Source organism: Vombatus ursinus, unplaced genomic scaffold (genome assembly GCF_900497805.2).
Source record: "Vombatus ursinus unplaced genomic scaffold, bare-nosed wombat genome assembly UNPS02015414.1, whole genome shotgun sequence".
NCBI classification, from domain to species: Eukaryota; Metazoa; Chordata; class Mammalia; order Diprotodontia; family Vombatidae; genus Vombatus; species Vombatus ursinus.
The window spans coordinates 510,683-538,409 of NW_020955192.1; the positions used below are offsets into that span (position 1 = coordinate 510,683).

At 35.4% G+C, this 27,727-nt stretch overlaps 2 protein-coding genes across 3 annotated transcripts in view; one reads left to right on the forward strand and one right to left on the reverse strand.

Annotated features, from left to right (window-relative positions):
* CHORDC1 (cysteine and histidine rich domain containing 1) overlaps nt 1-11,113 on the forward strand; it is a 31,786-nt gene extending 20,673 nt beyond the window's left edge. The window contains exons 6-11 of the mRNA XM_027847564.1: nt 354-412; nt 1,531-1,601; nt 2,483-2,588; nt 6,001-6,120; nt 6,425-6,487; nt 6,788-11,113. Coding sequence (XP_027703365.1) covers nt 354-412; nt 1,531-1,601; nt 2,483-2,588; nt 6,001-6,120; nt 6,425-6,487; nt 6,788-6,934 — 566 coding nt within the window. The 3' untranslated portion in view covers nt 6,935-11,113. The remainder of the gene's footprint in view (nt 1-353; nt 413-1,530; nt 1,602-2,482; nt 2,589-6,000; nt 6,121-6,424; nt 6,488-6,787) is intronic.
* An 11,387-nt stretch (nt 11,114-22,500) lies between these two features.
* NAALAD2 (N-acetylated alpha-linked acidic dipeptidase 2) overlaps nt 22,501-27,727 on the reverse strand; it is a 96,102-nt gene continuing 90,875 nt past the window's right edge. For both annotated transcript variants that reach the window (XM_027847562.1, XM_027847563.1), the window contains one exon: nt 22,501-22,690. In XM_027847562.1, the coding sequence (XP_027703363.1) occupies nt 22,501-22,690 (190 nt within the window). The remainder of the gene's footprint in view (nt 22,691-27,727) is intronic.

Consider the following 27,727-nt stretch of genomic DNA (forward strand, 5'->3'; position numbering starts at 1 on the left):
GGATTATTTTGTTATGTATTATTCTTTCATCCTTCTTTTTAATGTACTAAATCTATTTTCTCTCTTTGATTTCCCTTTTAGGCTAGAATTGAGTATAATATTGTATATTCTACGGTGGCAAATATGCTTTTTAAAATTTGTTGGTAAAACTTTTTACTTAAAACAGTCCAATCCTAAGTTAAGTTTTGGCCACCTAATAACTAGAAATTTAATACTAAGGTACATAGATTTTAGAAAAAAAAATCTAATATGATTGTATCTTGATGAAGGTAAATGGGACCGAAAGGTAAAAGTGTTAGTGAATTAAAATGCTTTTTCTTTAGAATACTTATAAAGACCTTTTCATATTTCAGATGAGGACAGTGATGAAATTAAGATTGGGACTTCATGTAAAAATGGTGGCTGTGTAAAGGTAAATTGCTTTTTTGTAAAACCTATAGTGGAAGTCACATGAGGCTGTAAAATTAAACATTTGTGGAGATGAACAAAATTTTCATCCAATAGAGGCTGGGTTTTTTTTTTTTTGTTGTTGTTGTTCATTGTATTTTCCACAGTTAATGTATTATCTTCATCAGTCTTTTTTCTCATTTATTCAAGAAGTTTACAAAGGGATTTGTTCTAGATTCTAAGAGATAGGGAAGATAGATTATTGGCCAGATCCAGATTTATGGAGCCATGGTATTGCAGGACCAGCCTTGAAACTTAAAAATAGACTTGTCTGTATGTCAGGCTGGTAAATAAGACAGATGTGGCCAGTCAACACCTTCATTTAACTTGAAAAAATATTTTATCAACCTGTTGATATTAGTGTATGTATTCTATATATAAACAGCATCTACAAATTTATCTTACATATGGGATTACAGAAAATTTATATTTAAATTGAAAATACTGGTTTTAGGCATGTTTTATAAATATGAAAAGGTATAACTTTTCTCACCATTATGGGTATAGTGGACATATGCTCAAAGTATCCTTTGCATTTTTGTGCACAATATCAATATACTTTACTCAGCTTCCAAGGACATCCCCAAGGACCCTGACAAATTTTATCCCCTCTCTCTTTCTCCTCAAACCCCTACATAACCTTGCCCAAGTTCTCTCACACTTAGCCCAGAGATGCAACCTGAACCCAATGCTACTTTCTTAGACAAAAAGTTGATTATTTTAATGAAGCCAGCAAACATTGCCTTATATTTCTGTGACACTTTTAAAGTTTCCTGTGCTGGAAATGGGTAATCATTTTAGGAATTCCAAGTTATTTGGGGATATATAAGTATCACAGCCAAAAGAAAATGACATTAGTCATATTTCCTAATTTTATGAATGCATCTAAAACATTTTCTAGTTTTTTATTACTAAGTTGTAATTCAGATTTCTTAGAATTAAAGGATAAATGTTTAATAATTATTTTAAGTATTTTCAGTGTTCTGTATTCCTAATGTAGGTTTTTATGTGTTCCATGCTTTAAAATGGGATACTTGCCTATCATTTGTCACTTTGAACGTTTTTTCCTCCCCATCTCCAAAGACATACCAAGGTCCACAGAGTATAGAAGAAGTTTGTATTTTTCATTCTGGAGTCCCTATTTTCCATGAAGGGTAAGCATGACAAAACTTAAGCACTGTATTTCACATATGAATCAAGTATCTTTTGTTGTCATTTTATTATTCTTCAAAAACCTCTAAAAGTGTTCTGTCATTTTCATTCTACTTTTACTTCTTTTCCTGCTTGCTGCTGGTACTTTGCTCAAGTTAATAATGTAAGATTTAGCTATTTTTGATGATCCCCTATTGTAGTATTAGTAGGCATAGTTTAAATGGTCCTAATTATTTAGGTCAGTATTAGACTTTCAGACTATATGGCATGAGGAAAAAAAAACACCAAGAGGTGCTATTGTAATGCCACTGCTTGGTAATTTTAAAAAGAAATCAGTGCTGTGCTCCTAAAAAATAAATCTGCAGAGGCCAGACTAGAATTTTCTCATTACTTGCAATAAGATCTCCTGTTCTCTATCCTAAAGTCAACGTCCTAATGGGGGACCTCCAGCAAGTATCAAAAAGTTGTAATAAGAGTAAGCAGGGCAGGAAAAAGAATCTAGTTCACATTGTAGAAAATGATTTTTAACACTAAAATCTCCTTTTGTTTTGTATAGGAAGTAAACATTTTTTAAAAGAAGCACTTCCATGTAGACTGTTTAGAGACTGTTGTATATATGAAATTCATACATATATAGAAGTCCCCAACATAAATATTATTTTTAAATGGTGACTCAAGATAGATACATGTATTTTAAGATAAATATATTTTGAAATATGATACATGTTCAGGGTTTATCGATTATTTATTGATTACTGCTACCTTATTAATTCTTGCTAACTCTCATTGGATCTTTGAGGAAATAGATTAGACAAGCCTAAATGATATTTGGTTGTAATATTGTATGTCTAATATTTGTCTTTGGAATTTTGATCATTCAAAGGATGAAATATTGGAGCTGTTGCAGAAGAAAAACTTCTGATTTTAATACATTTTTGTCCCAAGAAGGATGTACAACAGGAAAGCATTTGTGGACAAAAAAAGATGCTGTAAGTAGACATTGATGTCATATCTTTCAGGATCAGAATAGTTTAAGTGAAGTTGCAGTCAGTGATCTGTGACCAATTTGAGCTTATTCCATATAGTTTTAGGTAAACCGTTTTCCTGACTAAAGTAAAATATATTTATCTCGTATAAATGTGCAGGATATGTGTGTGTTTTTTTTTTTTAATCTTGTTTTAAAAAGTTTTTTTTTTCATCTTTTAGTTCTTCATGATCTGTTTACTGGACACTTTGAGTCTTTGCTTTTTGTTTTGTCTTTTTTTTTTTTAAATAAATTTTATTGATGCCTTTCATTTTTCATCACTGTCATTTCTGGATACAATACCCTATCCACTCCCCATCTTGCCAACCTGAGGTTGAACTCTTCCTTGCAACAAAGAAACAGTTATGCAGAAGCAACCAAGATAGTGAACAAATCTGGCAGTATTTACAGTACTTTGTCTCTCTCCCAAGGAGGGAAGTGTTTTTTTAAGTGATCGTTCATTCTGTAGACATTATTTTTGGAATAGGATGGACCTGTGATTTCACTGGTGTAGAAAATGGCCTGTCAGCACTGCAGATCTATAATTGGTATGAAACTTATAAACCTAGACAGTCCTGAGGCACACAAAGAAGTTAAGTGACTCACACATAATGGCAATGATGGGTAAGAGGTTCCACTCAGCTGAGGTCTTGATCCACTACCACAGATTGTTCGCTTCTTATGTCATTTCTTAATTCAAAATAATAAAACATTAAATTCAGATACCATGGTTCAGCCATGCCCAAGAGATGGGGATCCACTTTGTTTCTAGTTCTTGCTACCGCAAAAAAAAGTCTTTCTGTAAATATCTTTGTATATATTGGACTTTTGTTTCTGCTTTTGACCTCCTTGGTCAAAGTAATACATTGGTGAGATCAAAGACATAGTTTAGTCATTTTTATTTTAGGTGTGCATTTTTCCCCAACTTGATAGTAGCTCATGTAGTAGCAAAAAGAGTAAAACCAGAAAGCTGATTTTGAAAATTGCAGCTCTAATGTCATGGAATGATTTTGAATATATCATTTTGCTATAAAGAAATTTCTAGAGAAAAATAACCATCAGGCCATTCAAATCCTTTCTCCATTCCAACTTTCCCAAATCTTTCTAAATTCTCAGAAAGTATTCAAAGTTATTAAATGGTTCCTCTTTTTATATTTGGAATATTCATTTTAGGTCACATTAATTGCAAAATAAAGTCTTTTTTATGTGTTATCTGTTCTTCAGTACATTAGTTCACTTTGTACAGCCAATAGTTACAGCACATGTATTGTTCAAGTTTGTAGTAGGTATATCTTTGCTTGATATCTTTGTTTTCAGTGCTGAGGCCTTGGTCAGGAATGCAACTTCTACCTACATCTCAAGGATAGCTCGTTTAGTAGTACTTTCTTCACAACCATTCTCTGAAATGCAAGCTTTATAATTAACCTTGTTTTACAGATTAGGACATTTAGGCTCACTGTAACTTGTTTATAATCACACAGCTAGTAAATACATCTGAACCCAGGTCTTTTAACAAGTTGTCTGGCTCTTTGTATATGACAATGTCTTTTTTCCTGTGCAAAAATATTACATACTTTATATGATATGGTTTTCAAGAATAAATACTTTGTGGCAAAACTGAGTACTGTATTTTCCAAAGGCTAAAATAAAAACTAAGCAAGTAATGTTACATTTTTACCTAATGTATTTAGTCATTTATTAAAATATACAAATTATGTTCCCAAGGCAAATGGCATTTTTAGATTTAAATGTATTGATTTAATTAGGACAAAATTTAAGATAAATGCTACATAAATAATTTGGAAGCATATGTAAGGATGTTTTCCTAGAGGAAACTTTGAAATACATCTTTAAAATGTTTCTGGAAACATAGCCTAATTTAATGCACTTTATCTAAAAAAGGGGAGGGATTGAGAGAATAAACATTTATCTAGAACCTACTATGTGCCAGACACTCTAAGCTCTTTTTACAAATATCATCTCATGTTTCTTCACAATAACTCTTGAGAAGTAGATTCTATTATCATCTTCATTTTATTATTGAGGTAACTGAGGCAAGCAGAGTTTAAGTGACTTGCCCAGGGGTCACACAGCTAGTAAGTGTCTGAGGCCAGAATTGAACCTGAGTCTTCCTGACTTTAGGCCTACCACTCTGTCCACTGTTACCAGCTGCCTCTGGTTTTATTAAAAACTTTTAATAATTTTTCTCATACTTCTTGTATTCACAAACTGTTTTTAGAAAATCATTTTTTCTTTCTCTTTTCTCCTAGATTTTCTGAAATGTTAGTATGAGAAGATCTTAATAAAATTCTTTCTGATATCAAATAAGATAACTTCTGTAAAATGCTTTGCAAAACTTAAAGCACTGTATTATAAATAACAGCTATTATATGAAGGTGACCCTGGGTTCTTGAAAACTGTTACAGCAGAAAGAATATTTATGAGTCATTCTAAATCCCAATATTAAACTGGAAAGATTTTAAGTATGGGCATGTGACAGACTTTGACATGTTAGGATTAGTCTAGTTAGGATGGGCCATCACCAGATTGACCATGATGCTGAATTTTGGGGGCCACAACAGCTCTTAAAGAACATCTAATAAGTTGGGATTTTTGTTGTTTGAGGAGTATTTACTTATACTGATGGAAACTTTGGATCTTTGAAGTAATATAAAAGAATTATTAAAAATGTAATATTAAAAAAATCACCCTTTGAATTTCCCCTCCCTCACCTTCTCTTTCATTCTTTACAAAATATATAAGTAATCTTAGTAATTCACATAAACACACATGGCACTAAAAATATCTTCAGTTTTATTCCACAATAACTTGACTTTTTTCTTTTAAATTTCACCCAAAAAAATTTCTATTCCCTTGGCTGATAAGTTGTAATTTATTAAATTTTGGGGAAGAGACATAAAGTAGAATTTCAAAATAATGTTTTAATTTCATAAAGTAATTTTTGGTTAATGTTAGGTTTGGCTAGGAAAGCATTGTTCTAATTTCATTAACTTTTTGGAACCACTTTAACCATATCCCATTAGAATACTATTTAATCTGCATCAAATAAAATATATTGTAGCATTTTCTCTTGATGATGACTAATTTGCAAAAAATTTACTTCCCATCATATTATTCTTATTTACACTATCTAAAAAGTTCTGAATTTCCCCTTCATACTGTGAAACAATCATTTATAGATTATATGCACCCACTATCATCATCATAAATAAAGCATTAGATTGGCAGTTGTGTGTGGTATGGTGTCAAGGTATTCCATAAAAAATGAACCACATAAACTAGATAGACCCTTGCCTTCTAGGAGTTTGAAAATCTAAGTTTCTAAAGTTTTTTTTTAAATGTCTCTCTTACTACAGGGGAAAAAAGTTGTTCCATGTAGGCATGACTGGCATCAGACAGGAGGTCAGGTTACCATCTCAGTCTATGCTAAAAATTCACTTCCAGAGCTTAGTCATGTAAAGGCAAATAGTACACTGGTGAGTATGCTAATATATTTTGGTAAATTATCATAAATTTATTTTTATTTTAGAGTGAATTTTGAATCTAAAAAGATAAGAGTAATAAAATTGACCTGAAATTTTGTCTCCAACAATATAAGAAAAAATCAGAGTAAACTGTGATGTATATTTTTTAGTCTTTAATGTATCATATTTGAAAATTTATTTTTAAAATTTTACAGACTCAATTTTACATTGGAATCTAAGAATTTTTTTCAAGTTTAATTTTTTTGTTTTCTTTGATAGTAGAAATTCAGTTTGATATTTTCCTCCTTTGTTTCAGTTAAATATCCACATTGTATTTGAAGGAGAAAAGGAATTTCATCAAGATGTCAAATTATGGGGAGTAAGTATCCATTTTTTAGTCTTTTTTTTTCAAACTCAAAATTTACAGTCCTGAAGTAAAAGACTTGCTTAAGTAGGAACTCTGCATGAGATAGTCTTCCTCTTATTTGAAGAATAAGAGCTTTTATCTTCTGTACCATTGTTATATGTTAAGAGGTAGAATGTACAGTTCAGGGTGGAATGTGACATAGCCTAAGAAGTTTGGATTGTCAACATAAATTGGAAATAAAATCTTTATCCTGACTATATTTTTTTTTAGAATCTCAAAACTACTCTATTTTACTTTTTTTGTATGTTTCAGGTAATTGATGTGAAGAGGAGTTATGTAAATATGACAGCCACAAAGATTGAGATCACAATGAGAAAAGCTGAACCTATGCAGTGGGCAAGGCTTGAACTACCTTCACCCAAAATACAAGATGAAAAAAAAGAAGATATAGCAGATTGAGATCAAAGGAGTTGGGGGGGGGGGGAGTGGGACGTTAGCTATAACCTGATTTGAGGTTCCTAATGCTGTGTGGTGAAGTGGTGACTTGCTATTGTAATCATAGACATATATGTATGTATGCACATACATGTTATTAATATGGCATTCCAGACCTAGTCAAAAATAGATTCTTAGAAACCAAAATCTTTTCTTCTTTTCTCAGATTCCTTTGGACTATAATAATGGGAGTATCCTTGCTATCTAAATATTGAACTTAATAGAATTAAATTCTTGAGTCAGAAAAAGAAAGATCTCTCCCCTTAACATCATTCAATACTTCTCAGTATCATAGTCATGTCAATGGGAGAAACAGGTAGGGGTCATTTTATGTGTTTCCATATCTCACTTTTTATTCATGTTGCTGTAGTGCTGTGGGATATAAGGGTTTTATTCAGTTCTTTTAGGTGTTTGGGTTCCATAGTTTTAGGTGGGGGAAGGGACTGTAAGCAGCAGAAAAAAATTTTTTTTCCATTTCAAGTTACCTGAGTCATACATCACATGGTATAAGTAAATTAGGCCATTAAAATAAAATGGATTTTTTTTCTAGGAGGATATCCTTAGAGGTGATGAGAATAGTAATGAAAAGGGAGCTTGCATGTTGTTTAATTTATCAAAAAAAAAATCGCAGCTAGCTTCCCTGTACTAATTCTATTTCTTATCAAGCAGTCTGATTGTTACCGCTAAGATTCATTGGAAGTGGAGGGGAAAAAGTTAACATATAGAATTGGAAAGTATCGATTTGGTCCTGATTTACTCTTTTATATAAAAATTATGTTAAATGACTTTCTTGTGTGATTATTTAAAGATCTGAAGGCTCTATTAATCTTTGTGTGTGTTACACCTACAGCTATTGACTCATTTATACCCTATGAGTTCACCACCTAGAATGGTGAATTGTACTGGAAACTTTGAAAGATTTGGGAATTTTTAGCTAGAAAAGGGAGGACTTGGGGGAAAATGATGGCTGCCTTCACTTAGTTGAGGGTCAATGGTGTAGAAGTTAGCAGCTTGTTTTTTTTTTTTCTGTGACTCCAGAGGGAAGAGCTTGGAACCGTAGGTACATGTTACAAAGTAGACAGATCTGTTTAGAATTTTTAAAAAAATGACTGATGGAGTTTATTCAAAAATGAAAGGGACTGCCTCATGAGATGTAATAATTTTGCTGATAATTATAAGTGTTCATAGTAGATGACTGTCAGAGATGTTCTAGATGGAATTTATTTCTGCATATGAAATATTTGATTGGGTTAGACTATGACCTCTATAAGGTCCCTTTCATCTCTGAAATTCTGTGTTAAAAGTATAGACCCACTAATTAAAACATTGAAAGTATTGGCATTAGTTCAATGCAAAGTGAAAAATAGATTTGACCTTAATAATCCTTATCTAAACTTTTAGGCAGTCTTTTAATCTGGTAAAAAACACTCTTAAGCAGACAACTAATCAAATACAGAAATTTATATTTCATTTATAAATTTTTTTCTACTATTTTAATAAAAATTATATGTTTTAAGATCTTTTTTTGCTTACACTTCATGACGACTTAGGCAGTACAAGTTTGCCTATGTTTATTTGTCTAATGGGATTTTAAACGCTAATTAAGGTATCCATTAAATAACATTTTCCATCATGGTGTTAATGCAAGTATATTTGGAAAAAAATTGAACAGACTATTACAAAGGCTCACTCTGGTAGACTTGAAAATTTTGGGTTGAATACTTCAGTGACAAATACTAAAATTAGGTCATTACCATAAATCTTTAGATTCTTTGTTGTTGATATCTTTTATCATATTTCAATTTGGAAAAAAGATTTTTTAACCAATATATGAGTATTTAACATGTCTGGGAATGATCTTTACCGGCATATCCCACAACAACAGGGCCTTGACTGACATTTTTGCAATCAAAGCCATTGTTACTTGTCCAAAAAGCAAATTGGATGGTTGGCAACAATTTAAGGTAGTGCTTCAGCCCTAACTGCCACATCACTCGCTGTGTACACTAACGTTTGTTCCTGTGGAACTAATTAATCCCTGTAAAGTCATTTCACTTTTATGCATCATGTTTTCAAAGAACTAATCAACTATATTAGGTAGGATATGCCTGTGTTGTACTTTTTGCTTTACCATAAACAATGCTAATATTTCATTAAGTAATAAAGCTACAATTATATGCATAGGGTTTTGGTAATATCAGTGATGGGTGCATATACATACATATTCACAAAATGGTATATTTAGGTTGATAAAATATAGATTTAAGAAATCTGCCAAGCTACAAATGTTTTTTACTAGACTTTTATCATCACAGATGACAGTAATAACAACAAACATATGCCTTATTGGGTTGTGTTTTAGTTTGTTTTTTTTTCCAATTACCATTACGTTAGTTTCTTTATGGTTTGGATTCTGCCAATTTATAATTCTGAAATCTTTCTCCTCTAGGGTGTAGAGTCATAAGAACATCAGTAATCAAGAAATTAGTATGATATAATTGTACTGTAAATGAATTTTTCAAGCTAATATTTTATTAAAATCTGGCTTTACTGCTGCTGTTTTCCCTGGAAATTGCATTTTGATGGATACTAATTCACAAATTTGCACAAAAGGCCCTGCTAAGGATTAATAGTTGAAATTCCTGGGGTATGGGTGGTTATAAGAGAATCAGTCTTACTGAATTATACCTATACATTTGTGTATTTTACAAGTCATTTCCTGTTATTGATCCTGGACATATAAAAATCAAAATATTGCTTGCTATTCTTTATGTAATAAAATATAGAGTATAGAAAGTTACTCCAGGCAAATTTGTTGTGTAAGCAAATAATCTTCCCTTCATTGATCCCAACCATTATTCTGATTTTTTTTTTTGTCTTCCATCCCTACTCTGGCCCTGCCACCCACTCCACTCCAAGAGGAAATAGTAAGAAAACTTTACTAACTTCCTAGGGTATATTTTACCTCATCTTTATTTATCCTATGTATTATATTGATCACAGTAACAGTCTCAAACAGAACAAAGAATACATTTAACTTCAGCCTCAGTTTGTGACTTTATCCAGAATATTTAACCACACTGAAATTTTATGGTAAATGACTAGACATTTTTTAACTTTCTGCTCTTCACTTGTGACTTAAGAAGAAGTAAGACTTTCCTTAGAAACTTGATTTCCTTTTGTCACCACATTTTTGATGAAATTGGAGAGTTGTCCTGTGAGAGTTTAGTTAAAGGCAGTTTTATCAAAATGGTTCCTTTTTCTGTAATGATTTGTAAATATTTGTAAAAAAAGAAAAATGTAAACCAAAATCAACCTATTATAAATGGCTATTAATTAAATCATGTAATTTTTTCAGTCCTACCTTGTTACTGTTGAAAGACCTGTTTACTTAGCCTGTGCATATTTGTTATATTTTTATAGTGGCATAGAGCTGTAATACTGCTTCAGTATTTATATATTGTCTGAGGTTTTAATTCCCTTTTTTAGCTATAAACCTGTTTGGTTTCAGAGATTTCCTTAGGGAAAATTCACAATTCAGTCCCGATATTTTTTTTCCTCTGAAGTACATGTTTTCTGTAGTCTCTTATCAGTTTGAAGACAAATAACTTTTATTGTAGTAAGAGTCAGTCACTCTAATATTCTGTAGTTGGCTATTTAAAAATCTTTTAACTTTTACCTTTGAATTTAGGGCATTTGCATTACCAAGTCACCATTTCAACATTTTCTTAGTTTTATTAAAAAATTTAAGGCAATTGGCACAACGTTGTAATTCCTCTATCCATGGCCTGGACTAATAAATGCTATAATGGTTAAGTATAATTCCTTCCCCCTACTTCCCACCCAAAGATCATTTTGAGTGAAATAGCTTCTGCTTTTTAAAATTAATGTATGTGAGTGTCTGGAACACTTGAACAATATGCTGTCATCTATGACAAAAGCCTTTTCAATTACTGGTTTTTTTTTTTTTTTTAATGCATGGATGTCTAATTCTCAGCATGGGGAGTGGGGTTCATGAAATATTTTTTAAAATGTTTTCTAAAGAATAAGTTATTTGCTTGTTAACTTTTAGTTTCTCACTTTAAACACCCACCACTTTTATTGTCTGTGTTGAAGGAATATAATAAAAACTTGTGCTCCTGATTTATGGTATTTCTCTAGTCATTACAATAGAATTTTTCTGGTAGACTGACCCTCAAAGAGGCAGCATAACATGGTAGAGATTCAGGCTCACAGTTAAGGAGAGACCTGGGTTTAAGTCACACTTCTGAAATGTGCTGGCTGTGTGACCCTGGGCAAGTCACAATGTCTCAGTACCCTAGTTAGCTCTAAAAGTGGAAGGTGCAGACCTGTATAGGGTAGAGGGAGGAACCATAGGCTTGACCTTTGAAAGTTGGGCCCAGATAGAATCTGTTGAGGTCCACAATCACTCAAAAAAATTTGGCCTAATCACACAAGAAAAGCCAAGTGGAGGAAAGTTTACTGCACGGACAGACTAAAAGGCAAATAAGCTGCCCCGAGAACTAAGGAGTCCCTGTGGAAGTCTTCAAGCAGAGCCAGGTTGCTGCGGTTATTCCTTTTCAGTAGCTGCTGAGGCCTCTTCCAACTCTAAGGTTCTATCATTGTTTGATAGAATGATCTTGTGTATCACCACCATAATGTAATGTATGCTGCATTGAATTTGAATTTGGCTTGCCAATAGGCAATGACCAGTCAATATACAACCATGTAAGAAGACAATTAGGTTAGTGAGAAAACTGCAGGATTTTACCCTGGAGAGCTTAATGGACAGGTGATAGCTATCTTCACATATGTGAAAGACTTTTTCATTTAAGAAGAATGTTATTGGTGGTTCCAGAAAGGAGAACTACAACCAACATATAGAAGCTAGAGGAAGACAGATGTCGATTCAGCATAAGGGAGAATTTTCTAACTGTCCCAAGGAGGATGCATTTAAAGTGAAATAAACATAGGTTTTACAGTAAGTTAGAAATTCCTATGTTTAAGAACCCCATAGAGATTATGCTCTAATAGCAGGCCATCTACTTCATGTTTAAAGTTGAGTTTCAATGATTTAATAAGTGACTGATTTCATAAGGCAGGGGAGTGTGTTCCATAATTTGATTTATTTCTAATTTTTTAAAAAAAATTTTCAATTCACAATGATTCCCAATCTCCACCTCCATTCTTAAACCCTCCCATGAAATGGTTGGTTGGTTGCTATCCTTTGTTCTCAAAGAGGACCAAAATGACAACGCTGTTTTGGGGTCAAGGTACAGTGTGTCCAGCTGTGGTTGATTAGACCAATATGATAGTCCATATGAACATTTGAAGTAGAGATGTCTAAGTTTGCAAATCTCACATTTCTTTTGAGCTACTGCAGTTGTGCTTTGCTCACAGAGCACAGTGCTTTCTTTGATGGGGGCACACCATGTTAGGTGGTCCTGTGCCAGTATCACCAATGTCTCCCAATTCCAAAGTTCTTCAGAAAGACCTTGAGAGTGTCCTTGTATTGCTTCTTCTGACCTTTATGTGAGCACTTGCCTTGTGTGGGTTCTCTGTGAAACAGTCTTTTAGGCAAACATACATTTAGCATTCTAACAACATAGCCAGCCCATCAGAGTTGTGTTCTCTGCAGTAGATATTAAATGCTAGGCAGTTTAGTTCAAGAAAGGACCTGTCCCATACCTTATCCTGCCAAGTGATCTTCAAAATCCTCCTAAGAATTCAAATGGAAGCAATTCAGTTTCCTGGCATAGGTAGAGTTGTCCAGGTTTCACAGGTATACAATAATAAGGTCAGCACAACAGCTCTTCAGTTTGTTAGGCAGCCTCTTCTCTCCCACACTTTCCTTCAGAGCCTCCCAAACACTGAGTTAGCTGGCAATGTGTGCATCAGCCTCATCATCTATGTACATCCCTGGAAGGTATAATGCTAACGTAAATGAACTTACCCATAGCCTTCAAAATTTCTCCATTTACTATAATCACATGAAACGATACCTAGATTAAATGATTCTATGTGCCCAGGCACTCTGCTGAGGACTGGTATAAATACAGACAAGCAAGACAGCCCCTGCCCTCAAGGAACTTACATTCTAATGGGAGGAGGGGTAAGGAGGGACCATGATGTAATAAAAGCATGATAATAGTTGACATAATAGTTTATTATTAAACTATTATATAATAGTAATAATACTATTAAATAATAGAAATAATAATAAATAGTAATAAACTATTAAATAGTTTATTATGTCATAAAGTATATCATCTCATCTGACCCTCACAACAATCCCACGTGAGTAGTATACTCCATGCCACAGGTATTGTCTAAATTTTATAGATGAAGAAACTGAGACTTGGGTTAAGTGGCATATCCATAAACACATAATAAATGTGAGAGACAATATTTGGACCCACCTCCCCGGCTCCAAGTCTAGCATTCTTTGCACTATACCATGCTACCTCTCCACCAGACATCATACACCTTATATGTGTGAGTATATATACATATGTAATCAGATTGTGTATTTAGAAATAAGTATATATACATGAATGTATACACATGCACTATGCATATATGTGCCTGTGTATATACATTCTGTGAATGTGTATCTATAAATAGATACATATATACATACACCTGTTTCTAATGCACTAACTCATGATATGGATAATGCTTTGGGAAGATTCTTTTGTTATGTGTTAGATTATTTACTCTGTTATCTCCTTAATTTCTTCACTGAGACTTCATTTCTGACCTAATTTCAATTGTAATATCTTCTTTTAAAAGTTTCATTTTTTTGAATCATCCTGTGATTTTTGTTGTTGTTTACTGTTTTGTCTTTTTTTGCTATAGTTCTATGATTTTTGGCAAATCCACAAAATGCCTTTTTTCCCCCTCTCTTTTTCACAGGGTTCATTTAGTCCATTTTGCTTTAAAGTCTGGTACTCATTCACTGTATTGTGGTCTTTTATAATACTTAATCAGTTTTCTTTTTTGTCTTTAGGAGTTTTACCACTGGTTTTTATCTGCTTGGTAGCTAATCTTGTGCTCATACTTTCTTGCTTGTCTTTTTTTCTTTCTAATTTTTTCTCTTATTCCCAGTAGTCTGTAGCAAAACATTCCCCGACACTGGCCTACAGCTCTTTTAATCCATATGGTTTGGGTACAGAGCTCCAAACCAGAATAGCTTAAGGGGTGTGCTGGCAAATGTTTAACAACCAGCTCTATGAAAAAATGTACATGAAACACTTTTACTTTTAAACTGCTTTGTTAACATTCTCTCCACCATTTTCTTTGAAAATTTAACAATTGGCTTTCTTGAAAACTGGTTCTAGCTCCAGCACACTTCCATGTCTCCTCAAACTTAGAAGATCCAATGGGTCCCTGCCCTGGGCAAACCTTTCCAGGAAAAGGCTAACTTCATAAAGATTTCTAGGCTTCTTTTCTTTAAGCATAGAAGTCTCTTGCACTCTAGCCAACTGCATGCTATTCTCTTCCTACCCCCAACCCTACCCCAACTTATTCACAGTCACATACAATCCCTTTCTATTGAATGATTGGTCAAGACCAATTCTTTCTACTCACTTGGAAGTGTGAAGATTTCAGACTGTCAGAAAGGAGACAAGGTAGAAACCAGCAGAGCTACTGCTTAAAATACGGGCCTTTCAGGTTGTTGATGCAGGCCTTTATCCTTGGGAGGACTGAGAGTTCTCAAGGAGAGGGAGGGTTTTAGGTAGTTTAGCTCTCCCCTATTGCTTCAGAGGGTTTTACCTTGTGTGGAGGCATTTTGTCTTCTACCTTTGTAGATGCAGCTTTATTCTAGATTTTTCACTTTTTTATTTTGAGACTTTTTGTGGTAAAGAAGTTAAACCAGCTTAAACCATCTCCACAAGTTTGCCGCTATTCTTGAGGCAGCTAGGTGGTTCAGTAGATAGAGTGTCAGACCTGGAGTCAGGAAGACTTGAGTTCAAACCCAGCTTTAGACATTTACTAGTTGTGTGACCCTGGCCAAGTCACCTCTGTTTGGCCCAGTTTCCCCACCTGTAAAATGGTGATAATAAGAGCACCTGCCTCCCAGAGATGTTGTGAGGTCAAGTAAGATAATAAATATAAAGTACCTGGCACACATAGTAAGCACTGTATAAAAGTTTTTACTATTTTTATTCTTGAATATATTCATGAGGATTAGGTCAAGAATAGAAGCAGCATAAATGCAAGCCTTCTGAGTAATCAGTTTTTGACCTCTTTCTTATTCTATAGTTTTCATCATTTTCAACCAAGTCCACCTTTTTAATGAAGTCATTGTATTACATATACCTTGTCAAAGTCTCCATTCTGGCATGAAAGCCAGATATGTTCTGGAGTCTTCTGATTTTTCTGGCTCACTGTGACATGTAAATGCATCCCAAAAAGTTTAGTATCTGACACTCCCCAAAGCTAAGGAAAACAGTTCCTCTATGAGCACTTGGTATCACAAGACTTCAAACAATAGGATTTTTATGTACACTATAAGAACCCTACAAATATGACTGAAGAATTCACAGAGAATCAAGAGATGAACTGCCCCCTAGGAGGCCACTCAAAGACCTATAAATGTACAGTCTTCTACCACACTGAGTGATGCCCAACAAGAGGAAATGAGGAGCTTTCCTTTTTCTTCTGTGGGCCACTGCACCACGACTACTGTCCTAGGCTTCTGGCCAGAATTGTGGGTCTTTTCACTGATATCACAGTCCTCTGTTCAAGACAAGTATTATGATATTTCTTGGGGATGCTGTTTCTCAGTTTGTCTCAAAATTGCTGCTGTTTGCTATTTAGCTCTATCCAGAAGATGGTGCTAGTTGCCTGCTCTAAAGCAACTGGCCAATGAAGTGATTACCCTGGAGCTCTAGATGACCACACTTGTGTCCTGCTGTTTCATACACCTCAGAGTGCTTTTACTCTTTGTTATTGTTATTAGTGATGGTCTTTTGTTCTTGAAGAGGACCAATGACATCTTTGGATTTAAGTGATTCAAACCTTTTGTCCTACACCTTGATCCAATAGCTTTACTTTTACCTAAGGATATCTTTAAGTGACTGTTGGAAAACTTTTAACTGCTTGAATGGGTCTGTTTTCTACTCAAGGACAATTCACTGTGGCTCTGCTTCACTCTCATGCCAGATACTGAATGGGGAGTATTCCACTACAAATGGCATTTTTCACTGGGTCTTTTGGGAGAAAAGGGTAATACTCTTTCTCTCTGTTTTTGCTTTTCTAGGACAGCTGAGGCGAGTTGTGCAAATTATACATTGATATATAAAGGTCTACAAAGAGAAGTTAGAGGAAGTGCAAAAGTCATTGTTTCTGGTATTTATTCCTGTGCTAGTGACTCCATTTAATTTGCAAAATCTGGTTGTTCCTAAAAGTTTCTTCCCCCTCCTGACTTTTCACTTAATGATTTATTTCTCAAACTGTAGTATTCTTACATTTGTTTATATTCACCATGAATGCCACAAGACAAGATAAGCAAGTAAATAGTCCATGAAATAATTTTTTTCTACCCTTTGGTTACATGATAACGCCATGCTTGCCAACTTCTTTATTCTCTGAGAGCATGAGTCATTCCATCAATTCTTTATGTATTCTGGTTTCATTTATGGTAAGAATGTTCCTCTGGATATATCTAAGTTTCTCCAACAGAGTGTACACTTACTAATTACTGCATAAAAACTGTACATTGAGAATACCAAATGGTTAATGTCCTTAGACTAAGAACTCTGGGATTCTTAGAAACATCTCTCTCTCTCTCTCTCTCTCTCTCTCTCTCTCTCTCTGTCTCTCTCTGTTTCTCTCTCTCTCTCATTCCATTACTGTCACTGAGGAAGAAGGAAGAAACCAAAGAGAACTGTCCATGGCTTTGTTCTTTTATCTGTTGTTATAGTGAAAAAAAAAAAAAAGTATGACACAAAGGGGCCAAGCCAACCTTCTGTAGATGAGCCTGTTAGTCCTTAACTGTGTGTCCCTAACTGTGCTGGTCCTCTGAAAAACACAGGCACAATCTGACACTGTACTAGTACTCAAACCTTTTTCAATTTGGTAGACTCTACCAGAATTTGATCTCTGTAGTGTAGCCTTGTCTTTGAAGATACCATGATGAGGTGTCAATGCAGGACTTCAGTATCCAGATTATGGTTGTTTTCATTGGAGGCTAGAAATTTATGAGGAGTGCTGAGAACTGACAAGAAGGAAAAGAAGGCCTGATGACATTTTTAAAATGCACAAGCCCACCTCTAGATTATAGACATTTTACCCAAAAACAGTGTGAAGCAGCCAAGAGTGGATGTAGTCTCACTGGCATTAAAAAAAAAAAGAGAAGAATGAGAGGAAATCAGCTAGCATAGAATTAATTAAAGGAGGAAGGAGTCTAAAGATATCATATGGTCTCATCCCTCTAGTTTCCTGCATGTTAATATAAACTGTCCAGATTGCCTCTTCATAAAAACCAGGGTAGCTCTTTGGTTAGAGGAGAATACATTAGACAAATTAAGTGTAGGGTGAAGACTCAGAAAACATTATTTCTAATAATTCATAATGAGAAATTCTAAACACCTGGGTGATTATACAAATGTTGACACTGGAGCTAGCTTTTGGACACAATGTGCTGCCCTAGGTATACAAATGCAAGACATTAATGACATTTGAATGTGCTTTGAATTTCTCTAGTAAGTAGTGGAGATGGATTTTCCCTTTGCCATCGATACTTTTGCCCATCCCTCCTTACAGTGAATGCTGCAAATTCAGAAACAATTGACCTTATGTTGGGATATGGCTGTGAAAAGTGGTGAGCGTAATAACGCATAAAGATGTTGGGATCCACGGCCAAGTCTGCCAAAGCAAGCTGGGCTTCATAAATACTTCTTTCCATGAAATGGCTCCAGCCTCATTGGTTTTGTTCTCTGAAAGGAGGAATGGGAAGAGTTCTAGAATATTTTGCTGCATCTCTACATTATTTCACCAACCTGGATGATTGGAAGCCCATGTTCTGGTGCATAGAACATAAATCTCTATAATGGCAATGAAAGAAATAAGACAGCAAATTTAAATACAACTGCTGAAGGCACTAAACTCACACCCTTGGCCCCACTTGCCTAGTCAACCTCATTTTCATTTCAAGGGCCTAAAACTCTCATTCAGTGAAAAGTTAAGCAAGAAGTTCCACAGAGTGGTAAGAAAAAATTCATTAGGGGGCAGCTAGGTGGTGCAGTGAATAGAGCACTGACCTTGAAGTCAGGAGGACTTCAGTTCAAATCTGGCCTCAGACCAAACACTTGACACTTACTAGCTGTGTGACCCTGGGCAAGTCACTTAACCCCAACTGCCTTAAAAAAAAAAAGGAAACTGAACAAAGAAAAAAGGCATTAAAAAACTTTTGTTAAAAAAATGCTAAATCTGAACCGTAATTGTCTATCAAATGTGAATCAGCAACCTAATCAGTGTAAAAATAACAAGTCACAGATTGTAAAGCACTTCTTTTCAGGAAAAACTTCTAGTTTAGCTGCACAGTGCTGGCATTTCCTATAGCTCTTATTCCTTTGGCAATATTACTTGATAACACTTTCTGCCAGAAACTCTAAAGGTCAATGTAGGCTTAGTTTTTTCTAATTTCTGGAATAGTTTACTATCAGGACCATTTTTTGAGAAGGGAGAGACAACCTTCCACAGAAGAATCAAAGTGAAAACTTAAAAAAAAAAACAGGTATAAAGGTACTAGAATAGTGATTTAAAAAAAAATATCTATGGGCAGCTAGGTGGCACGGTGGATAGAGCACCTGTCCTAGAATCAGGAAGACTCCTCTTTATGAGTTCAAATCCCATCTCAGACACTTACTAGCTGTCTGACCCAGGCCAGTCACTTAACCCTGTTTGCCTTAGTTGTCTCATTTGTAAAATGAGCTGGAGGGGGAAATGGTAAACTATTCCAGTATCGTTGCCAAGAAAATACCAAATGGGGTCACAGAGTCAGACAGGACTGAAACAACCCAACAACATTTATATGGTGCTGAGTATGTGCTAACACAGTGCTAACTGTTTACATTTATCTCATTTTGTCCTCCCAACAACACTGGGAGATAGGTGCTATTATTATCCCCATTCTACATATAAGGCAAACAGAGGTTGAGTGACTTGCCCAGGATCACACAGCTAGTAAGTGTCCAAGGTGGTACTTAAACTCCAGTTCTCCTGACTCCAAGCCTTGTGCTCTATCCATGGTGCCACCTAGCTTCCTATATAATCTAAAAATAGTCTTTTTGCTTAATTAATTTAGAAACCCAAAAAGTGTGAATGAGTAAACCAAAGCCATACTCAATGGAAAAGCCAACGCAAGAACTTCATTGACCTCTCTAGTCCAATATTCTATCCATTCACCTAAATTCCTATTGCTCAAAGGAAGAGGACAGAGGGGAGGAGTCTCAAGCAACATTTCTTACTTCCATTCTTAAATTTGTAATCCTTGGATAAACTAGTCAAGGGCAATACTATATTTTAACTAAATCCTTTAAACTTGCTTGATGCCTTTGAGATTCTTAAAAACTTCCAAGGAGGAGAAAACGGTTTTGCCTCGTAGGGCATACTATTTTACTTTCAGATCACTCTTGTTGTTAAACATTACCCTCATCACAACTTTCACTTATTGCTACTAGTTACACCCCTAGGAACTAAGCAAAATGTCTAATCTCTTTTCCATTAGCTAGTCCTTAAAATCCTAGAATTCGTTTTGTTAAACATTCACACGTGATAACAGGGAGACCATTGTCAGTAGATCACAGAATAAATGGAGCAGTGCAAGAAGAATGGAAAGGGGAGGAAGGGAGGGTTAGGATGGAAGTCATGAAGGTCTTCAAATGTCAGGATTTTATATTTGATCATGGAGGTAAAAGGGAGTCACTAGAGTTCACTGAGTAGAGGGGTGGCATGGCCAATTCTGCACTTGAGGAAAACTAGTTTTACAGCTAAGTGGAGGATGGATTAGAGTGGGAAGAGGCTTGCGGCAGGGATTACAGTAATCCAGGTGTGAGATGGTAAGGGCCTGCTCTGGGTTAGTGGCAGTGTTAGAGAAGGGGCGAGGGGATGTATGGGAAAGATGTTACAAAGGTAAAATTGACAGGATTTGGCTAGAGTTTGGATTTGGGGGATGAGAGAGTGAAGAACCAAGGATGACACCTAGTTGCAAGCCTAGGTGACTTGGAGGATGGTGGTGCTATCAACAGTTATAGGAAAGCCTGAAAGGGGGAAGGTTGAGTGGGGGGAGACAATAAATTCAGTTTTGTACATGTTGAGTTTAAGATGTCTAAATAACATTCAGTTTGAACCTCCATAATATACTACTTATATTATTACTAATATACTCCTTATGTTATATTGTATATATATGTGTATATACATATACACACACATGTATTATATACATCTATATATACATATGTAATATTTTAATTTTTTTTCATTTCATGGTTGGGAAATCAGGCTACCTGTTATGTTTAATACTACCTATATTACAAATAATATTACTAATAAGTATACATATGTATATTATGTATATGTAAACAATATACACACATATGTGTTTTACTTTTTCAATGTTTATTTTTATTTATTTTTATTTTTTAATATATTTTTAATATTTAAATTTAAATTTTTTTTCCATCTCATGGTTGGGAAATCAGGCCAACTGCTGTAATATATTTCTGCTTCTAGAAATTCAGCCTCTCATAATTTTTTATTCCTAATGTACAAGAGGGCAAAATTTCAGATAACCAAGTTTATTAAATCATTAATGTTATTTTATGCCCAAATCTAACATAGTAATCTCTAGATAAATGACTACAATTGCTTCCATAGCTCTCCTACATAGTAAAAGGCATGAACTTTGTGACACTATCACTTAGAGTACAGATAGTGAAGATGCCAAGTACAGGTGCCACTTCATTTGCCTTATCTCCCTATCCCAAGATAAAAACATGTTCTTCTTTAGATCTCTTGGGGCAACTTTATTCTCTCCTTTGGACTTAACATATTCAAATCTGCATTAGTTGTTTCTGTACTTGTCTATCAGATCATAAGCTTCTAGAGGCTAGAAGAAACCTGCCTTTTATTCATCTTTGTATTCTTAGTGCCTAGAACAATGCCTTCCATGAAGTAGATGCTTAATGTCTAAATTATCAAAGCTTTGGTATTGCTGAATTCGCCTGGCCCACTGGTGATATGTCGATGTTTTTTAAAGAAAAAAAGATACTTAAAGGTTCCCTTTTTAAAGTTGAATGCAAACTGAACATGAGATTACAGTCAGATATGTCACAGTCAGATACTACCCCCCCCAAAAAAAACCCACTAATGTGATCTTAGGCTAAGCTAATAGAAATATAAGAGAAATAATAATCCACTGTGATCTTTGTTGGCCAGACCACGCTTGAAGTATTGTTTCTTTAAAGAGACATTGACAAGCATGTTTATAGGAAAATGCCTAAGGTGGCTGGAGCCCATGGCTGAAGGAAATGTTTCTCTTTAGCTTGGTAGGGTTGGGGGGAAGAGAAGATTTGGGTGGGATTTGAGAATGGATCAGTGGAGGAGGTAATAGTCTTATTATGTGTGACTCCAGACAGCAGAGCTTTGAACAATAAGGGGTAAAGCTACAATGAGGCAGATGTACATTTGATATCAGGAAAAAAATCCCTAATAATTGATTCTATCTGAAAATGGACCTTCTGCCTCAGGAAGTAGTAGTCTCCCATTACTGGAGATCTTCAAGCAGAAGGCAGAAAACCATTGTCAGGGGATGTCTAGAAGTGATTTATCTATCAAGGGAAGTAATCAGGACTTTTCATGAGTCAGTGTCATGGCTTTGTCCTTAGAAGACTAGAACACCATTTAATGGTGGTATCTCTTAAGTCTCTGATTTCTATTTCTCAGCTAGGTTTCTGGCCTGAATTAAGTTGGAGGAATTGTAGCTGCTGCTTCAACTTGCTACATAACTGAAAAGTTGATTCCTACTGCTTCAAGACTGTTACTTCAATCTTGCTAATGTAAATTTAATAGAACTAAGCATATGCAAAGAACTTCCAATGTCTTTTCTCAGCTTCAGCTGGGCAAAGGGGGAATTCTTTTTTTTTTTTAGGCAATTGGGGTTAAGTGACTTGCCCAGGGTCACACAGCTAGTAAGTGTCAAGTGTTTGGTCTGAGGCCAGGTTTGAACTCAGGTCTTCCTGATTTCAGGGCCAATGCTCTATCCACTGCACCACCTAGCTGCCCCCAAAGGGGGAATTCTTAAGTAATTTCAAGTAGGTCATTAGCTAAATTGATAAAGTACTTTGAAGTGAATGGATGAAGAATGTCATATAAATTAGCAGTCATACAGGTTTTGTTAGCTCAGACTATGGCTTCATGGATTATCAGAGAAAAGCTGGAGGTGAATCTTGTTTGCTGGTTTCCTCCCCGGTGGTGCTTGTGGCTGGTCATGTGGACAGAAGGTTTCTGCTGCCATCTTCTTACAGTACTTCCTTCAGAGTCCCTGCTGCTGCTTGAACTGTAAATGCTGCAATGGAGAGCTGTTTTTTAACTTCTTCCCAGGCCTCGTGTTGATCTGCTTTGTTTTCAATATCAAACATGGCATCATAGATTCCTGGAAATGATTCCCCTGCATATTTGTTGTGACTACTTGGAGCAAAGATGATGTGCCTATGAGAAGAAGCCACAAACCAAAAGAAGACTGGTAAATAAATTTGTTCTCTCTTAATGTAGCATTCAATGAGCATTTAGTGACCTGATTCCTAATACTAGTGTGAGAGAGATAAGTAGTGCTTCCCACCTACCTAGCTCCCATAACATGTTTGCTGTAACTCTTTAAAAAAAGAAAAGGAAAAGGAAACAAATAAATCAATAGACAACTTTTTGAAATTTGTGTATAATTTACTGCAGATCACTTTAGGATATAAGGAAGGAAAAAATATACTACCGCATGTCTCATTGGTAAGGTACACAATGTGAGGGAAAATGTGAAACTAAACTTCAAATTTACAATACATACTGCTGCTGATTGGTGGCTTGCTCTCCGTTGAAAGGAATTGGGAAGGAGGAGAGACACACAGATTAGACTATGAAGGCGAGGTACTTTGTAACAAAGTCAAGTGAAAAAAGAATGTATCTGAATATGATGAGATATACACGAGTCTTTTCTTCACATTCAAGGTCTACATATACAATAAACCAATAGAAATGTGTTTTGATAGGGTTGGGGGTACACATAAATTATGTGCAGACTAAAGCAATAGATCTGAGAGAGATAACCTGGCCATGAACAAGTACGATTTTCAAGGAAGGTTCAGAACATTTTAAATATTCTGGGTTAGCCCACTAGGAGGGCCATGTAATATTAACAGACTTTCTAGAACAGGATCAATTAAGAGGAGGTAAGGAAAGGTTTTTAGAATTTTCTCAATCTCACTTGCACCCCCTCTTGAAAATCATAATGAAAGAATGTGGTGGGAGGGTAGCTCTGGAGAAGAGGGCATAACTGGCATTATGATAATAATAACAGACACTTTCTAAAACTTCTGGTCAGGAAGATGGTATGATAAGTTATAGAAAAGTCTCAACTCTTCAACATGTATCTTGGCAAAGATCCAAAAAGCAGAATCAGATTGAATAATGATCAAGAAGTCTGAAGAAAAACAATAGTAAATTCCTTTCTTTATCCAGACAAGGACTACACAAAAAGACAGCCAAAAGCCTAGAGGCACTGTGATCTTGTCAGAGAGGCAGATGGACAGGTGAGTAATCCAGAAGCCTGTCCATGTTCAAATGGGGAAGCCCCAAGGGTATCAGAAACACGTGATTTTGTTTCCTCTCACTGTGGATGCTGAACTGAAAGCTAAATGGTTCAGAACCGGATACCTTTGGAGCTGGGTGGGGGCAGGGGAGAAGAGGATGTGTTCTACAGAATTCTGATTTGAAATGCTCCCAGGAAGCCCTGAAGACCATAGTACTCTGATGCTAGACAATCTTGGGGGCCTGAAACATATCACTGCTCTCAGTACAGACACACTCAAAAAGGTGGAAGCCAGTAGCAGAAATTCAAGAAATCAAAGTTAGAAACAAATAGGGGCTAATCACATTATCTACAAGTACTAGACAGGGTGGAGACTAGCCCTGACACAAAATCCCAAATCAGGAACTGAGGCTGGGGATAGGAAGAAACAAAAGAAAGCAATAAACACTTTGAAGAAATATCATAGATCAAAAGATATCCAAGCAACTAAACAGAAGAAGAAAGTAACTCCACGACAACTATAAGTAGAGCCTCAAAAGAAGATGGCATGGCTACAAGGACTACAAAAGTACCTGGAAGAAATAAGTAAAAAGTGAAATAATAAGTGAAAGAAGACCTCTGGAGAAAAGAATGGAAAGAAGAATAACTATCGTTGAAATTAGTGTAAAACCTTACCTGAGAGTAAGAGAATCCCTGAAAATTAGAATGGAGGGGGAAAATGCAATGATTTCATTAGCCAAAAAAAAAATGATAAAAAAAAATAGAAGGAATTTAAGGTATTTACTTTCAAATAGTTAACTTGGAAGACAAGTGAAGGATAAATGGATAGATAATTTAAGAATCACTGGATTCCCCCAAAACCAAAAAATAACAAAAAAAACCTGGATATTATATTTCAAGGAATCATAAATAGTGGCCAGTGCTATACTATGACCAGTTTGATCTACACCAGGAATGCAAGGTAAATTCATTATTATGAATATTATAAGCATATTTATGACAAGAACAAAAAAATCATGTGATAATATCAAGTTGCAGAAAAAAAGCTTGACAAAATAAGGCACTCATTCTGTTAATAAAAGAATTAAAAGCATTAGAATAAATGTACCATTCCTTAAAATGGAAAATAGGATCTATTAAAACCCCAAACCCAGAATTATGGGTAACTGAAAAACACTAGAGGCTTTTTCAAAAAAATTCAGTGGTAAAACATGGATGTTCACTATTACCTCTATTATTTGATAAAGTGACAGAAATGCTCGGTATAGCAATAAGGAAAGAAAATACAATTAGCAGAATAAGTATAGACAAAATTATCTTTTTGCAGGAGATCTGAGGCAGCTAGGTAGAATAGTGGGTAGAACATTAAACTTAGAGTCAGGAAGAACTGAATTCAAATCTTGCCTCAGACACTTACAAGCTAGAGAAATCACTCTGTGTTTCAGCTTCCTCATATATAAAATGAGAGGATTGGATTTAATAGATTATAAAGTCTCTTCTAGCTCTGAATCTATGAATCCATGATATGATGGAAGGTAATAATAAAAATGTCAGGAAACCATTACTTTCGCAAAGTGCCAAGATATAAGATAAACTCACACAAATCATTACCCCTTTCTGTACATAACCAACAAAACCCAGTAGGATGAGATTGAATGAGAAATTTCACTCAAAATAACTAGAGAATATATAAAATATTTGGGAGTCCACTTCCCAAGAAATGCACAAAGAGGATTAAAACATTAGTTAGAGGTGAAACTCAGCTGCCAGATAACTATGCTTTCATTACCCTCAACCTGAAAAAAAAAATTAGGGAATTCCAAGAAGAAGCACTAGGCAGAAATCTGAATGACTTCTGGTATAGTATGAGCCTGTTGTAATAGATTCCCACTATCTCTCAGTGGGGACACTGCTCCTGCTCCATTCATTTGCTTCATATATGGAAGAGAAAGGGAAAAAAAGAGAGAAGAGACAGACATAACTACATTTTGTCTTTTCCAAAGAGTAAACCTAGTGGGCAGCCACGGGGCTCAGTAGATAGAACACTGGGCTTAGTGGATAGAACACTGGGCTTGGAATCAGAAAGACTCACCTTCCTGAGTTCTAATCTGGCCTCAGGCACTTAGTAGCTATGTGAACCTAGGTAAGTCACTTCACCCTGTCTGCCTCAGTTTCTCATCTATAAAATGAGTTGGAGGAAGAAATGGCAAACCACTCCAGTATCTTTGTCCAGAAAACTCCAAAATGGGGTCATGGACAATTGGAAATGACTGAACAACAAACTGCAATGACAAAGCACATTTTGCAGTTATTTCTATAAATGTACTAAGTGACCCTAAAACGCAAAGAGGGAAATCCAAAAATTTAAACAATGACAAACCCATGTAACATACAGATAATGAAGACAGAGTTTAAATGAGTTCCCTGAGATAACACATCTTGCATATAATAGAAGTGTAATAAATATATGTTGAATTAAATTGACATAGGCAATTCAGTAACCAAAGTGGAAATACAACTCAGACTGGGTCCTTTGCCATTCTTTTCCTGTGAGAAGCTCCTATCATGCTACTTTTTCTGTAGAATAGCAGTATCTGAATTCTACCTCCCAGGGAAGAATATGTCACTTTAAATAAGCATATCAGAAAATTAACTCCATGGTCAAATCCACTGCCTTCTAAAGCTCAAGTTGATTAAGGCTGCTCTATCAGGCAGTTACAGTAGGAAGCTTTGCATACGGCAGCATTATACAGGAAATGAATATCTCCTTTAACACAAGTCATTTGGATTCCCTGAAGTGTATCAGACATTCAGAGTTCTTGGCTTTTAAAGAAAGAATCTTATCGTCTTAAAGGGATCTTTCTTTTTAAAATGAATATTTATATCCTGCTTGATCCACCACACTAAAACTATTACAAGTTAGCAAAAGCCTTAGTGTGAGTGTATCTGAAAGTGCTGGAAAATTAGATAGAGAGTAGGTTGTCCTTCCTGTCTGGCCACTCCCTACCCCCTTTAGTCTCCTTGTGACTTTCCTGATGAAGAGAGCTGTTATATCATTCTCATTTCCCTCACCATCTGTCACGCCAACGAAGGCTTACTGATTATTTAGAGGCTTTGCAAATAAAAAACTGTCAGCTCCAGATTAGAATAATACTTGGGATTTTGTTTCATGCTTTTAAAAGTACTTTCACGGACATAGTTCTCGTTTGATTCACAAAAGCATCCAAATGATATCCCCATTTGACAGACGATGAAATAGACACAGTGAGATTTTTTTTTAAATTGGGTCTATCTTTCTCAGGTAGTAGTATAGGAAGTACAGGGACTATTCACAGACCCAGTCTAATTACGAACTAATGCAAATCTGTTTCTGACCTGGGCTGGTTCCCTCCTCATTAGGTCACCTGGTGCCCCTCCCCCCAAGTTGAGGGAGCTCATCATATTGATGATGGACTTATTGAGAACATCTGCTCAACTTTAGCTCTACCTTAGCTTAGAACTACTGGGATCAAGGCATCCTCCAGCGTCCTCAGCCTCATGGGTAGCTGTATTATAGGCTTGTACAATTTTCCCCAGGCAGATATAGTGAGATTAAGTGATTGAGAATCCTCTGACTTTTTAAGGGGTGCAAAGAACCTTAGAGATCATTTAATCCAACACTCATTCTACAGATGAGGAGGGTGAAACCTAGAGAGTTGAAATGATTTGTCCAAGGACAAAGAAGTCATAAAAAGCAAAGCTAGGAATTCAAACCTAGGTGTCCTGCTTCAATATCAATTATTCTTTCTATTATGGCATGAGCTCATACGGTAAGTTAATGACAGGGCCAGTATGAAAATCTAGGTCTCCTAGCACCATAGGACTGAGAAAAGTTTAGTGAAAATATAGTTCCAACTCCTTATTTTACATATGAGGAAACTGAGATTCTAGAGTGGTAGAGTGAATTG